Consider the following 16,485-nt stretch of genomic DNA (forward strand, 5'->3'; position numbering starts at 1 on the left):
TATCCTGGAGAACCATTTATTTATTTTCCTGGTGCAAATGCCTGAGGATTGTGCTGCCTTGCACAAACTCCAGGCAAACACGAGATGACAAAGTGCTGTCCCTGCAGAATGAGCTCTGCCCTTCCCGGTTTGTGGGATGGACACAGCAGGGTACAACTTTCCAGCCCCTTTTCCCTTGAGAGCACAGCCTGGACGGAGCTGCCACAGGGATCCTGTCAAGATCCCATTGTTCCCTGAGTTCCTCCACACTGGGAGCCCTGTGGGCTCTCAGGATCTCCTGCTACCTCAGGAAAGTCAGGCTGATGAAGCCCCAGCTTCTTCCCAAGAAAATCACAGGATTGTAATTCCCAGCACAAGGAAAAGCAAACAACCCCTCAAAGCAGGACTCTAGATTTCAAGGGACAGCACACTTTAGGAAGGAAGAAGTATGACAGCAATGTTTTCCCATCTTTTAGCATGTCCACACAAAAAGGGGAAGCCCAAATCACCTTTGCTGAGCCCTGAGATGCTGTTTTGGGATTGTTCCCTCTTTCCCCCAGCAGCTAAAGCAAACTGCCCCAAAGTGCTGCAGAGATTCCTGCACTGGGGGTGTGCTCAAGGGAAGGAAGCACTGAGTGCACTCAGAAACACACTGCAGATCTCAGAACACCTATTTATTTATACCCCACACAGAAACACCCCATGGCATTTCTGCAGATACTTTTTGTCCTTCCCCGAGGGAACACAGCACCTCACAAGTGCAATCACCCAGGCAAAACACATCAGACAGAAATACAGCCCAGCATTTACCATTGATTTCCAAATAACAGCTCTTGTACCTGTTGAAAGGATTTGCAATTCCTCGGGTATTAGAGACATCAGCAATACTTGTCAGGAGCATTCACATCACAGGTCAAAACAATTTGCCTGTTACCCCCTGTGCCTCGAAACTGGAGCAAGAATTCTGTGCTCTGAAGGTCTCAGATCTAATTCCCTCTTTTTTTTTCCCTTTTGCCCGCCCCCCCCCCCCCCCCCCCAGCTCCCAGCAGAGAAAACAGAAATTGCTTCTTCTCACAAAGACCCATTTTCCACTTTTTCTCACAAAAACCAAGCGCTGAAACAAAGCAAACGCCTATTTAAGAGAGGAGGAAAACTTACCGTGGGCAGCACCTGGGATGGCACAGAGTCCAACAGGGGAAACAAGCAGGAAAAGCAGAGAAACCAACCCCTATCCTCTCCCTTCGAGGCTGCTCAGCCCTCTGACAGTGGCTGGAGCGTTCCAGAGACTGACAAGTTCCCTATAAACACTGTTCCAGCAAAAAAAAAAAAAAAAAAAAAAAAAACACCAAACCCCAACAATCTTACTTTCACTCCCTCCCCCTGTCAAAACTCACTCAGAGGACTAAGAAATTCCCATCCAGGGAACAGTCAGCTGCAATCTGATGTTTATGGATGTAATAAAAGACTTTCAAAATGAAGATGTATGTTTTTATAACCCTAGGGTGCAGTAAAGATATATGACTAAGAGTGGCAGCTCGCCTCATCTTAAAGAGACAAAGATCCATTTCTCTGCCCTGTTCCTTTCCAAAGGGAAGACCTTTGGTAACCCCGGGTTCTGAAGAAAATGAGACATTGATCTGACATAATTTACTCTTGTTTGTCCCCTCCTTTGTAAAACAGGAGGACTAAGGGTGCTTTTGCTCCCTTCATTACCGTCTGTCTCATTTTTTTATACCCCTGGGCAGGGCTAAAGCCCCAGATTCACACAGATACCTTTTCCCTCAGATTGCTTCCTTTGTTTTGCTGCAATTCCCTCTCTGAAAAGGAAATCCTGCTGCAAGCAGCCCTGGCAGCAGCCCTGGGTGCTTTACTGAGGGTCCTGTTGCAGCATCCCCCAAAAACATCCCCTTTCTTCCCCCTCACTTCAAACCAGCAATATTTACAGATGCAGGTGTTCAGCAAGCCATCTTTTTGCACAACACCCTGGGTGTTTTGCAGCTGACAAAAGACAACCAGAATCCCCCAGAAGATGCTGCAATGGTTAATGCTGGGCAGAGCTCAGGCTGCCCAGGGCTCTGTGCCACTCCTGCTCTTTGCCCTATGGCCTCTGCCAAGCTCAGCAGGGAGCTTGGCCAGGACACCGTGGAGAAAGGAGCTGTTCTGCCTCGTCCCCAGCAGGTCCTGGGAGCGAAGCAGGTGTGGGGGATTTGGCAGCAGCGTTTGTTCCTGTGCCCCTGCCGTGGCTGGGTGGGAGGCTGGCAGGGAGAGCCCAAATTCCCTGCCAGCCTGGCACCAGGGGCACTCTGAGCAGCTCAGCTGAGCTGCCCTGGCACAGATGGGTTATTACCCACTGGCAGGCACCCTCTGCCTCCACCACCCTACTCACAGAGCCTCTTCCTGCAGCCTCTCACCCTCTGGGATCGCAGCCAGGGAGATGCCTCCATCCTCTCGTGACTCCCTTTGTCACCCTGCCAGCCCCTGTCACTCTGCCAGCCCCTGCCACCCTGCCACCCTGCCAGCTTCTGCCAGCCCCTGCCACCCTGCCAGCTTCTGCCACCCTGCCACCCTGCCAGCTTCTGCCACCCTGCCACCCTGCCAGCTTCTGCCAGCCCCAGCCCCTGCCACCCTGCCAGCCCCAGCCCCAGCCACCCTGCCACCTTGCCAGCTTCTGCCACCCTGCCAGCCCCTGCCAGCCCATGCCAGCCCCTGCCACCCCTGCCAGCTTCTGTCAGCCCCTGCCACCCTGCCAGCCTCACAGGCTGTGGGCAGGGAGTCCCTGGGGCTGGGGGAATGGCTTGGATTCCCCCTGGTTTTTCTGCTTTGGCCAAGCAAGGCTGGGAGGGCACGGGCATCTCCCTTTCCTTGCCAGTGTCAGGCTGGTGAATCCCTGCCCTGTATCATCTGGCTCAGGCTGCTCTCTGCATTTCACTTTCTGTGGTTTGCTTGGATCAGGGCAGTCAGAGGAATTAAAAAAACCCACAAGGAGCCAGGTGGACAAAAGCCTCAGGAAGGGGTGAATTTTAAGCCCGAGCCCACATCCATGAATCTGTCACATGGAGCCCCAGATGGATGTAATTCACAGCTCAGGTTAATTCGGGCTGTTGCATGCAAATTCCCCATCAGGTGAGCAATCCCAAAGGAGTTGGCCACATCCCAGTGCACGGAGCAGCAGCGGGAGGAGGATTTTTCTCTCCCAGTCTCTGCCTCCTCAGTCTTGCCTGAGCTGAGAGCATGAACAAGACTCCAAAAGGAGAAGAGAGAGGTGCCAGAATAAGATTTAGACCAAGTGACAAATTTCTGTTGTTTTACCAGTACCAAACCACACAAGATCTCAGGTATTGAATCATCCATGGGGAAAATCATCCCAGTGCAGCAATGCTGGGCTTTGCTGCCCTAACTTTGGAGCAGTCAGAAATTCCCTGAGAATGTTTTCCTGTCCTGTCAGGAGCACTTTTGACTCCATAACAGCTCCTTCTTCTGCACAATCAGAAATTAAACAGATTTCAATTTTATCCCTCAAGAGGGTGCTGCTAATAGGGTTTGTTCATTTAATTGTCACCCCTGTCAAATCTAGAAGTGCATGAATCTTACTAATTAAAGCAACAACACAGCCATCAGTTTGTGAGCTGTGAGCCAGTTCCACCAGGAGGACACAGACCAGAGCCCTTCTGCTGGGGGGAGGGACAAGATGCTCATTCAATGGGCTTGGAAATTAAAATACCACAGAGAAAAGGTTTTGCTACAGGGGTTTTGATGCTCTGCTTTGATAGCCAATAATCTTCTGCTCCAGGGCCATAGGAGGAGGGACAGGGTGTGATCCAGGAGCTTCATGGGCTCAGAGCCAGCCAGCTCAGGCCGCTCGAACCCTAACCCTGAACCTGACCAGAATCCTGACCGTAAACCTGATCCTGACCCTGTATCTGATGCTAATCCTGACCCGAAACCTAAACCTAACCGTAACTGTCCTCTAAGCCTAATCCTGATCCTAACCCTAACCCTAAACCTGATCCCAACCCTGATCCTGACCCTAAACATAACCGTAACCCTAACCCTGATCCTAAACCTAAACCTAAACCTAAGCCTAAAACTAAGCCTAAACCTAAACCGAAGTCTAACCCTAACCCTAACACTAATCCTAACCCTAACCCTAAACCTAACCCTAGCCCTGATCCTAACCCTAATCCTGACCCTAATCCTAAATCTAAACTTAACCCTAACCCTAATCCTGACCCTAACCCTAATCCTAATCCTAACCCTAACCCCAATCCTAACCCTAATCCTAACCCTAATCCTAACCGTAACCCCAATCCTAACCCTAATCCTAACACTAACCCTGACCCTAATCCTAATCCTAACCGTAACCCTAACACTAATCCTGACACTAACCCTAACCCTAAACCTAACCCTAGCCCTGACCCTAACCCTAATCCTGACCCTAATCCTAACCCTAACCCTAATCCTGACCCTAACCCTAATCCTGACTCTGATCCCAACACTTGCAGACAGCTGACCCCTGACACATCCATGGCTGCTGCATCCCACACTCTCTGGAATAATAATGATGCTTTTATTTCCAGCCCTGTCCCATGACCATGGCCAGGAAATGAAGAACTGTTCCTTAGCAGGACTCCAGTAGAGATCTCCTCTGCTGGACAGTAGCCACTGCTCATGTTTTTCTTCCCCAAGGATTATATTTCCCAATCCCACCTTTTACAGCCTCTGTTCCCTGTGCCATTCTCCTGCAGCTGCCTGGGAGTCTGCTGGGAGAGGTGCATTACCTCCCACCACTGTGAAAATTGGGGTGACCCCCTTTTTGGCACCCATTTGGATGAGATGCTTTGGGAATCAGGCAGAGTTGTGTGAGAAGTGAAGAACAGAACAGAGCTGGGTTGTTTTATTTTTTTTTTCTTTTAATGAAAAGGAACAATTTCCCACTCTGTTTATTCTTCCTACTGTCAGCAAAATGTCAGGAATGCTTAAGATTAATGACAAGCCATGTGAAAGAGAAAAAAGGCACCAAGGAACATTAGTTCCATCACACTCAGCTCAACTTTCTGCCTCTTTCCACAGCAGACTCTGTCTTATGTTTTGACAATCTATGGCCAGGATTTTTCTTGCCCTTTTCAGCTCAAGATCTTTGGAAATCCTTTTTTTATGAAATGCAGGGAGTGAAGAGAGGTCTTGCTGACACAGTGAGCTGTGCTCTGCACAAAGCAGAGCCGTGTGCTGTCAGCTGGGGATGAAAAATGAGGGCCTTGGGAGAGTGTGAAAAGTCATCCACGGTCCTATAAAAATACACTGCTAGCTCCATGTTAGGGGAATAACAAAAATACATTCAAAAAGGAGTGTGTTTTCTAGAAATCCCCTCAATCAGCTCCTCAGCTGGTGTAACTCAGTGGCATTCCCTGCTGGAGCCACGCTGTCTCCATTTCTCTGCCATGGGGTTACTCACAGCAGCTGGGACACAGAGCCATGTGCTCACCCCACCTTTTCTCCTGTGATAAAGCAGACTGTGCTCCCAGAGCAGCAGAGTGACGCTGCTGCTGCAGCAGGGTTTGTCACAATAAGGAAACACTTTGGCAGACAGCTCCTTCCCCTTTGCAGTCACACGTGTGACTGGCAATCACTGATATGGGATTTGTTTATGGCTTCTCACAAATCTCACAGTGGCTCTTCCCTGTTCCCTACCCTCTGTGCTCTCTGCTCACCTTTGCTCCCTGCACAATCTCCCTGCTGCTGCCTCTGTGTCCTCCCCACATCCTCCTTTCCAGATGTTTCTGCCAAGGCAGATGCCTCAGGGAACAGCCTCAGTTCCCTGTGCCTCTCCTTGAAGAAGACACAGTGATTTTAATGAAATGAATAATTTCAGAGTGTCAGAATGTCAGTTTCCATCCATAATCCAGAACCCTAAGGCAGAAGATGAGGTGGGACCACCAAAACATCACCTCTCCCATCCCAACAAGCTCACCCACTCCTGCACACCACTTTTTCCAGCCCCAGGCTTTGTCTCACTGCTGTTCTGTGTTTCCAGGACAATCACAACCTCGTGCCCTTTGTCTCTCCTATCTTCACACTTGACTGCTCCAAGGAGTGTCCCCGGCTGACATCCCCTGTCCTGCTGCAGCCCTGCCAGCCTCTCCCTGTGGCTCCAGAGTGTCCTGGTGTGAGTGGCAGGAGACTGTGCAGCTGCACAGATGAGAGAAATCATGAGCCAGATGCTCACAGGGATTGCCCCAAGCCAAAGTTCTGCTCCAGTGTCTGAGAGCATGGTACTGACAGCAAAGAGGAGTGGGAGAAGAGGCATTCCAGCCCTGCCTGGGGCTGGGGAATGTGCTCCAAATGTTTTCTTTCACCCAGGCCCTCTTTAATCTTGTCAGGTGAATTTAAATATTTATCACACTTACAGCTACCATGCCCACAGCAGAAATTATGTTCTCTCCTCAGCTGTTTGGAAATAACACAAGGCTCAAATGTTGTGCTCAGCTTTCCAGCAGAGGAATGGGCAGGTTTAACAAAACATTGTAGAACAGACTTTCATTTTTCTTGCCTGAAAAACCCCCACTGGTCCATGCAAGTATTCCCCCAGGGCATCAGGAGTGCTGAGTCAGACCAGAGCAAGTTCCCTGAACTCAACCATTCACCTGATCCTCACATTCATTGAAATCCAGGCACATTTTTTAAGCTTTCCTGCAGAACACTGTGATCAAACACTTCTTATTCTGCTGCAGCTACAACCATGACACTGACATCTTTGGGTTTTTGCCTCATGGCCACATAATTTCCACATGCAAATGTTTGAAAATTCAGCTTTACTTAATTCAGATTTAGTGGATTCAGCTCCAAAGGGCCATTTTACCTGAGAGCTGCTCAGTCATAACTGGGATCACTTTGTATGGAGACCTGGAAGAGCCACAGAGGGTTGATGTTAGCAACGTTCAAAATGCAGTTTGTATTTCACATCTGTTCTCCCTGAGAAGTACAAAGGAGTATCTGAAGATATCTCAAGCTCTCTTAAAACCTGTGAGTTTGAATAAGCAATGGGCACTTTTTCTGAACACACAACCCTCTGATTTACAGAGAATTTAGAAACAGAATTATTACATTCTCTGATTTAGAAACAGAATCATAGAACCATAGAATTTGGGTTGGAAGGGACTTTAAAAATCATCCATTCCCAGCCCCTTGCCATGGACAGGGACACCCTTCAGCATCCCAGGCTGCTCAGAGCCCTGTCCAGCCTGCCCTTGGACACTCCCAGGGATGGGGCAGCCACAACCTCTGCTCTGTGTTTGTGCCCTGTCCTGTGCAGGAGCTCCCTCCCAGCTGCTGGGGCTGCACCACACAGTGCAATAAAGGCATTGAAAAGTCATCATGAAATATGGGCCAAAGCCAGCAATGAAGAGACCTGAACTCATCACGGATCACAGATTTTGAGTTTGCTTTTTAAGTAATCTGCTGGTTGTGCCCTGCAGAGCAATCAGGAGTGGGGGAACAAGAGACCTTTGACAGCAAACAGGGAGAGATGGGAATAGATGTTCTACATTAAACACCTAAAAGCAGGATTTTTTTTCCCTAAGACAATTACTCTTGCTTTAACAAGTAAAAGTTTTGTAATAAACCAAAAATCTTCCCAACCATCACTCGTGCTACAGGCCAGCACACATTTCTTCTGCCATCCCCTCCCACTGCACACAAAAACCTTCTGCAGGCTGCCCCTGCCTTGCCTTGGGGCTGAGCCTGTCCTAGGGGAGCAGGTGGCAGCGGGGCTCACCTCTCAGTGTTGGCAGGCATCGTGGGGTCAATGGACACCATGCAGTTGTCTGCTGTCAGCAGGGAGATGGTGGTGTTCCTGAAAAAAGCAAGTTCCAAAGAGGGTTATGTGACCTGGAAATGCCAGCTGGAATTCTGTGCTGCTGCTGCACGGGATGCAGAGCCATCCTCCCTCCTGCAGATGCTTCTTTTCTCCTTGCTTCTGGCCTGGTAACCTCTGTTACCTCAGAGCAGAAAGAGTCAAAGCCCAGGGCAGGGAAGGCTCAGTGCTTCACCCATGAAAAATGTGAAGTGTGATAATTTTTGATCTCAGAGCAGACCTTGCTCCCTGCTAATTCATTTATTCTCTTGACTCACTGAATAATAATTTCTGTTAAAAAGCTGTATTTTGTGATAGATTGACTCAGCAGTTACGTATTGACTCATCCCATACAAATGACTTTTGGTGCTATGAATATCTTGAACTTATTTAGTTATTCATTTACCAAAACAAACAAAACAAATATCTTGCTGAATATGGGGTCTTTCTCTTTTTTAATTACTGTGCTAAGGGTGATCTCATAGGCTCAGATGTAAACCTTGGAGGTTTACTTTGGCTCCAGGATCCTGGTTGAAATGCAATTTTCCTTTCAAAATCTTCTGATGAAAATAAAATGCCAAATATGAACACCCTGACTGTGAGTGATTAAAACTGCTGAACAAAGTTTCCTGGGTGATGGAGTGGAAGTCTTTGACATCACAGGAAAATGAGAGTTATTAACCTCTCTAATGTCAAATAGGAGGAAATAGAACAAACAGCAAAGGGCATTAATTCTGTCCAACAGCTTATGCAAATTCAATTTTATCTTTCAATCCTCAGAGCTGGAGTCATGCAGTAAAAAAAACCCATGATTAGAAGACTGGCTTATTTTTCTCCTGCACTTTTCCTGTACTGTAAAGTTGTGTATCCAGAGATAAAGACTTTGCCTTGTTGCATCCTGCCTGGGCTGCTGCAGGCCCTTATTGAAACAGCAGATTCCCCCTTCTGGAAGTGATTAAGGGTTCTGAAAATGACTGAGGGGCTTCCCTCCCCTGCTCCACTGCCTGGAGGTGATGGATGGATGGATGGATGGATGGATGGATGGATGGATGGATGGATGGATGGATGGATGGATGGATGGATGGATGATTGTGGCCGTACCAGTTGTGGGTTTCTCTGGGTCTGGACTGAAGGCACCTGAGATGGTGTTTCATGTTCACACTCAGGTGTTTATTGTTTCTTATCAGTAAAACAGTCTCACTACTGTGAGTTCTGCAGCTTTTCATTAGAAGGCACAAAATTCCCAACAATCTCTTGGTACAAGGTCTTTTAAGACTAAACTATCCAGTTAAGAACTGACACCTGCATTATTTTCCCTTTTAACCCAATAACTGATCCCAAAGAGCTGCAATGGGGACTTTTCTGCCCAATTACAAAATGCCACCCAAACCCATGGAGAAGGAGGAAGAAGAAGCATGAAGAAGCAACCCAGGACAACACCCTGTGCCCTCCATCTTGCTTCCATCCACAACACACTAAAAATCCCAAAACCTCAATTTCTCACCAAGTGATACACCTACACTGCTCTCTATAATCTATTTCACACTTTTGCGGATTCTAGCTTATCTTGGAGTCTGGGAAACTTTCTCCATGGATGAGGGTCAGAGTCAGTGCTGCCCTGGGGGTCAGGGCACCCCAGAGCAGACAGAGAAATATTCCCAGTGCCCTGGGCTTCCAGAGATGATGGATGGATGGATGGTGGATGGATCAGGATGGATGGATCAGGATGGATGGATGGATGGATGGATGGATGGATGGATGTTACAACATCCACCACATCCCAGCCCTTCCCAGATACCCTCCCATGACCCTGGACCCCTCTCAGCACTGAGGTTTCAGCTGGATACTGCCCTTGAGGCTGAAAGGAACAAATCCTATTTGGATTTTCCCCAAATGGAAAATTACAACAGGAGAGATACAGAGACTTTGTGAGACAACATAAATTAGGAAATACATGGCCTGGGTAATGGATTTGGAGATATTTATGCTCTATAAAATGGTTCAGCTGGGGTGCTTTGTGTTTGACTATCCCATACCTGGGATTAGATTTTAAAACTCCTAAAGAGAAAGCTTATTACCTGGTGGCAATACTTCTTGTTAGTCTCATTTTTCCCCCTAAAAGACAGGTTCTAAAAATGTTCCTGCATTTTACTCAATATGGGCCAAAATGTAGCACTGAGATATAAGTGGTAGATGTGCCCAACCTGTGTGTACTCAGAGCTGGGCTTCTTCCCTTGATTTTATTTTAGATTATTTCTCCTCTGTTCTACTTTATTCTACTCTGTTCCTCGTGTGCAGCCAACACCGAGGTGGCTCAACTCCCTGCCTCCACATTTTCCAGCTCTTGATTGCCCCAGTTTATTCTTCCAGAAACAAGAGACAAGCCTGAATAGCAGCTAAATAAATAATTTGGGGCCTGTCTTTAAATTGTTCCCAAAGGAAAGAAATAAAAGTGAAATGAATGTCACAAATGACAGACCCACCTTGGTAGCCCTGTTGCAATGCAGCAAAGGTCCATAATATCTTTGGAATTGCAGTATTTACTGAAGATCACCTTCCAGAGGAAACAGCAGCAGAGGGGGATAAAAAAGAAGAAAAAGAGAAAGGATGGTTAGTTCCCACAGAGATATGAATCCTGTTCAGGCATGCACTGGGCTAATTTCAAGGCACAGTCTGTGATTTCAGTTATCTGGTTTGATTTGTGAGCTGGAATATTTCTCTGCTCCTGTGTAATTCCTGTGTGTTTGTCAATAAAACAAACAAGCTCTGGAGACCCAAGTGCTGTTCAGAAGTGGAGCAATAACCTGTGTGAGCTGAGAGCAGGGGGCTTCCTTAAAATGCAGTGCAGCTGTGAGATGAAAACAGCTGTAAATTAAAGAGTGTAAGAGCCTAGATTTAGGAAGAAAACTGCCCAGATTTGAGCAGGTCATGGGATGGTATAAAAGGGCACTGCTTTTTGGACCACACCAGCTTATACTAGGTTGAAAGTGAGCTGAGCTTGTGCCAAAATTCCAAATTAAATGCATTTATTTTTCTCCTTTATCACATTTCTAGGAAAGGCCACCTGGTGAATTTGACCCCGTGAATTCCATTTTCTCAGGTGCCCGGGGAAATGGAGCCCAGCCCTCTCAGAAGGGTCTCCTGTGGGAGAGGAAGCTCAGCCTCTATAAAAAGGCCCTGCAAAACACCATCCAACCCTCCCAGTCCTCCTCTTTCTTCAGGAAACCAGGTCAGTCCTGAGGGACAACGGCATCCGTGCCACCTCCTGCTTACTCCCATCCCTAAAACCCAGATTTTCATTTCTTCTCCCGTATTTCTCTTCAGTGAGCAGGAACTGGGCTGCCTCAGACTGTCAGATGTTCCTGTTGCTAGGTCAGAAGCCAGACCTGGAATCACAAAATTTGCCACTGTTACCTTCCCATGTCCCCAAACACCTCTTCATCCTCCCACCCTTCCACACACACCAGGCAGACCCAGTGCAAAGACTGAGCAGCACATCCCCAGTCCCATTTTTCCATTCAGTGACACAATCCCAGCCACAATTTTCCCCAAGACTCCTGTGTCCGTCAGGACTTGTAGGTCATGGTCCTCCCAGCTTTTCCTGCACTTTAATGATACCATTACAGCACTTCCCATCAGTCTCACTACGCCCCAGTGCAATATTTAAACTCTGTAATCTAAAGCTTGTTAAATTACTTGCCCTGGATCTTATCATGGGTGAGTGGCAGGCCAGAAACAGAACCCAGGAGTCCTAATTTGATGTCTTGTTGGATTAAGAGACAGCACACTGCCTCTGAAAGAAAAACACTCAGGAATTCAACAGCAGCATTCTGCATGAGGAGTGTCCCATTTCAATAATTGTGTTTATAGGATGTCTGTCCTTGTGACTGAGGTCCCTGAGGTTGCTCCCAATCCAAACTCACTTCTCTGTTGGCTGCACGTTGCACTATTGAATCTTCCATTGCTCTAAATCAAAATCTTGTTCCTAGTGGACTTATTGAGGAAAACAGCCATTGAAAAGGATCTCTCCTGACAGTGAAAACAGCCAAGTGTGGGTGGAATAAAAAGAAATTGCAGACATGAGAATGAAGGATGGGACTTGAATGCTTCTGCCATTGTTGTGCCCCTTTCCTCAGAGCAACTCTGAGCTCCTCTGAGTGACTGGTGGAGGCAGAAATTAAATATCTCATTGTAGCCAGACTCTCCTTAAAGCCAGGAACAGCAACAAGCAGTGGAGGTGGTTTATCCAGTGGGGATGGTTTGTCCAGTGGGGATGGTTTGTCCAGTAGGGGTGGAGAGGGGCAGCTTCCCTGCCCAGCACTGCAGCCTCTCCTCTCACATCCCACAGGAAAGAGCCCCAGAGCCTCTGAGCTCAGGATGCAGCAGCTCAAAGGCACTTGTGGAGATTGACCTAATGGCAAATCTCAGGAGGAACAAGAAATTTGCATTTTGCAGATGAACAGGGACGTCAAGATCAAAGTTCTCTCCTTGTGAGTGTTAGAAATGTGATTTTTTTCCGCCCCCTATAACCACCCCACATTCTCATGCACAGCTTCTGGTGCCACCCACCACAGGCATGAGGGGTGTGCATGTCCACAGAGCAGCCTGGAGGCTGGTGACACAGGAAATAAGGAATGTGTCACCTGGGATGACAGCTGGGAGGAGACAGGGGGGCTGCAGCTGCCCTCTCAGATTGAGCAGGCCCTGTGTGTTCAGTGAGGTGAGGACCACAATAAAAAATAACAAGTCATCATCTAATTAAAGCCTCCTCTGAAAGGTGTGGGTGCCAGGAGGTAATTAAGCCCGCAGCTTCACTTTGTCAGCCTTGATTTTCAGGTGCTTTAGTTCCTAAATTGTCACAGCACTGGTGTGACATGGTTCCCCTGCTCCTCCAAGATGCCCTTCAGGCTGCAGGGGAAATCCCTCACCTGGAGGTGTCACAGGGTGACAATCAGAGCTCTTCCACTGGAAATGGGAAAATTTTGGGAGATCCAGGGTGTGCTGTGGAGCTAATGCCTGCTCAGGGCTCAGGGCATGCCAGCCTGAAGTACCAGGACAGCCTGGACAGTATAACAGGCCTGGCTTGCCCTGGTGGTGCACAGAGACTTCAGCAAAGCTCCAGCTTTCAGTTTTCACTGGTGGTGAGGAGTATTCTCACTCCTGAGCAAAGCATCAGGATTTTGTGGCACAAAGGAGGATGATGGCGGTCACTTCTAGAGGTGGGTGTGACCCACACCTACACTCACACCCACCTTCCCTGTGTTCTGCCCCAGGTGAAATTACTCCAGGCAATGTCTTCACAAAACCTTCATGTGGCATTCACATTCTCTGAAAAAATCCCTTTGCCCAGGATTTTTCTCCTGGGAAGCTGAGAAGCCTTAGAGAAAAGGAAAACAATTCTTATCTCATTTGCTTCTCCTGTGTCTTGCTCATGTGGAATGTTTACCCACAGGTGATTGCTTCATTGGATTCTGGTGTGAATTGTTTTGACTCATTGGCCAATCAGGGCCAAGCTGTGTCAGGACTCTGGAGAGTCACGAGTTTTCATTATTATCTTTTTAGCATTCAGTAAGTATCCTTTCTGTGTTCTTTAGTATAGTTTAGTATAGTATTCTACAATATAATGTAATGTAATGTAATATAATATATAGTATTAAATTAGCCTTCTGAACATGGAGCCAGATGCATCATTCCTGGCTTCATTGGGACACTCCCTGCAAACACAACACCTTCAGGCACCTGATTGCTGAGGCAGGGAGTGACTGCTGCTGGGGAAATGGGTGTGTCTCAAAAGTCAAGACTGACCCTTGGTTATTAAAGCAGAGAAGCAATCAAAGCAATAAAACATAGCCAGTGGAGTTCACATAGGGCTGAAATCCTGCTCCTAGCAGAACCAAGCATCCTGACAGAGTGATAGCTGCTGAAATTGACTGGCAGAATATTGGAGTACAACTGGTACATGCAGTAACTGGGCAGATGATGTTAATTGTGGCTGAACAGAGGCCAAAGGCTTGTGATGTGCCAGGAGTGCTATTTCAGGTATTGAGGTTTCTTATTCTGGAAATCAATTATTATTGACCAGGACAGACAAGAGAGGAAAAGATAAAAAAATTATTAGGGAACATTAAAGGTGAGAAAGTTGGCCTGACTCATAGAAAGCAGTAGGAGCTTTCAACACACTGAGGATGAGTTTTAATATTTCCTTTTACTCCATGCAATAGTGAAAGAGTGGGAAGGAAACAAAGCCTGTGATACTAGATCATGAGCCATCTCCATACATGCTTTTCAGTTTTCCATACTTGGCATTTTTACTTAGGTTTGCTAAAACTGGATTTGTGAATCACCCATCGCAGTTTCATACTCATCTCAGGATGCTTGTTCTCAGCTGGTTGGTTTTTTTTAATCAAAAAGCACATGCTATTAAAACTTCCTTCTTTTGCAGCCTGCTGAGCTGTTCTGAGCATCTCCCTTGTGCTCTGAAGCACAGCAGCCAGCCTCAGATGTTCTGTGGGAATGTGCGATTGTTCCTGTGATTGTCCCCCGGTCTGTGCTCCCAGCAGAGTCGATGCCAGTTGTGCTGATGGAACACAATTGGAATAATGTGGTTTGGAGGATGGGAGGCCAGCCCTGGGTGCTATTGATGGCTCCAGCACAGAACAGGACTCCTGTGTGCCTGCAGTCCATTATCCCTGGGGGGACATCAGCGGCAGGAAGGCAATGTGGGGACACTTGGCTGGTGGCCACACTTTGGTGGCACCCATGTGTGACACGTGGGCTGTCCTGTGACCTGCAGCTCTGAGGACAGCAGCCCTGGCACTGGGGGACAGACAGAACACTCACCCAGCCCTGTGCAGATGTGTCACAGACATGTTTCATCGAAAATCCTTTTGCTAGGATTTTTTCTCCTAAGAAGCTGAGAAGCCTCAGGAACAAAATGTAAACAATGATTATCTGCTGCTGTGGAATGCAACAGGTGCATCTGTGATTGGTCTCATGTGGTTGTTTTTATTTAACGGCCAATCACAGTCAGCTGGCTCAGGGTCTCTGTTCAGTCACAAGATTTTATTATCTTTCCATTCCTTTCCTTTCAAGCTTTCTGATGAAATCCTTTCTTCTATTCTTTTAGTATAGTTTTAATATATAATTTTCTTTTAATATAATATATATAATAAAATAATAAGCCAGCCTTCGGAAACATGGAGTCAACATTCTCATCTCTTCCCTCATCCTGAGAACCCTGAAAACACCACCACAGAGATGTCCCTGCTTGGGCAGGTGTCCCCAAACCTTGCTGCTCAGCCTGAGTCTCCATGATCATACATTTCTGGCACTGTCTGAGGGTCTGATCCCCAAATTTCATCTCCCTTCAGACCTGTCTCAGCTGTCTCTGACCCACATCTTGCTCAGGTCCCTGTGGGTGACAGGCCACTTCTGGGATGTGTCACAGGACCTCATTCCCTGCATTAATGCCTGGTGCTGGAAGATCTCCTTGCTCAGGAGAAGTTTGAGATCTTGCTTAGCAGAGGCCAAAACTGGGAGAGCACAGCAGCTCCTCCAGCTCTGGTAGTGGGCTAAGATCATGCATGTGTAGGGTTTCCTGCAATGAAATTCCAGGTTTCCTCATAGTACACATTTTAAAAGTGCATAGTCATGCAAGTCAGCCAAAAAATCCAGGAATGAAGAAGAAAAAGAAGATACGGGGACTCCGATGTTGCCTGGTGGCACAAAGGTTTCCTGCAAGTCAACACACAAGACACTCAGCTGCTGAAAGCAAAGGCAGAACTGAAATCAGGTCTGAGCAGTGACAAACCACGTGGGGAAGGGAAACAGAGGCCTCTGCTTCAGCTTGCAGATTGATGGCTAATTGCCAAGAAGAAAATCAGCCACACATAAGCCCTGCTAACTGCATTTCCCTTGGGTTTGTGCCAGGAGGAAAAGGCTGGATTCCTGGAAAGTCATGCAGCATCTGCAAACAGGGTTTTTTATTTCCCCCTGAGAGTTAACATGATTTCATATTTCTGTCCTTGCTGCTGTTATCAAAACCTCTGAGATGTGGATATCCCATCCCTGGGAACATTCAAGGCCAGGTTGGGAGGGTCTCTGAGGAACCTGATCAATTTGAAAATGTCCCTGCTCATTGCAAGGGGTTGAACTAGACCCTTAAGTGTCCCTTCCAACCCAATTCTATGATTCTACCACGTCTATAAAAAACAAAAAGACAGGAAAAGCTGCCTTCTCTGAATGTTTAACCTGTTTGTGCCAAGGAGATTCCATCAAGATCAAGGAGCAGCCATTCCATTTAAGAGGGCAATATTCTGTGTGCCTTGGAAAGCAACGTGATGCAACTGGGGGAAAAGCAGAATGAATAATGGCTGAGGCTTTTTGGAGTGGAAATAACATTTTGATGAGGCATGCAGGGACTGCAAAGTAGGACAGCACAGTTTGATGGGATGCCTGGTTCCTAGCCTGGCCCTCGGTTCTGTGGGACTTGTTTCTTTCCTGGAAACAATTCTGCTTTTTTTTTTTTTTTTATAACATTTTTTCTGAAATAAGGAGCCATTGTCTCTTAATGCACAGCATCCACCTCTGGTCTAGGACAAGGATTTAAAAACTTCTCTTGGGAAGAGCAGGGATAAGAGCCCTGGTGCTCTGGGCTG

General features: G+C 47.3%; 1 protein-coding gene across 3 annotated transcripts in view; it reads right to left on the reverse strand.

The window, feature by feature from the left end:
- Positions 1-16,485, reverse strand: part of PDE9A (phosphodiesterase 9A) — a 56,975-nt gene that overhangs the window by 30,889 nt on the left and 9,601 nt on the right. For 2 of the 3 annotated variants that reach the window (XM_058824682.1, XM_058824681.1), the window contains exons 2-4: positions 10,312-10,382; positions 7,751-7,828; positions 6,836-6,879 (exon numbers count right to left, since the gene is read on the reverse strand). In XM_058824682.1, the coding sequence (XP_058680665.1) occupies positions 6,836-6,879; positions 7,751-7,828; positions 10,312-10,382 (193 nt within the window). Of the gene's footprint in view, positions 1-1,137; positions 1,200-6,835; positions 6,880-7,750; positions 7,829-10,311; positions 10,383-16,485 lie in introns of those variants that run through there. The other variant, XM_058824683.1, reaches the window with a different exon arrangement.

The sequence above is a fragment of the Ammospiza caudacuta genome, chromosome 2 (assembly GCF_027887145.1).
Source record: "Ammospiza caudacuta isolate bAmmCau1 chromosome 2, bAmmCau1.pri, whole genome shotgun sequence".
Classification (NCBI taxonomy): Eukaryota; Metazoa; Chordata; class Aves; order Passeriformes; family Passerellidae; genus Ammospiza; species Ammospiza caudacuta.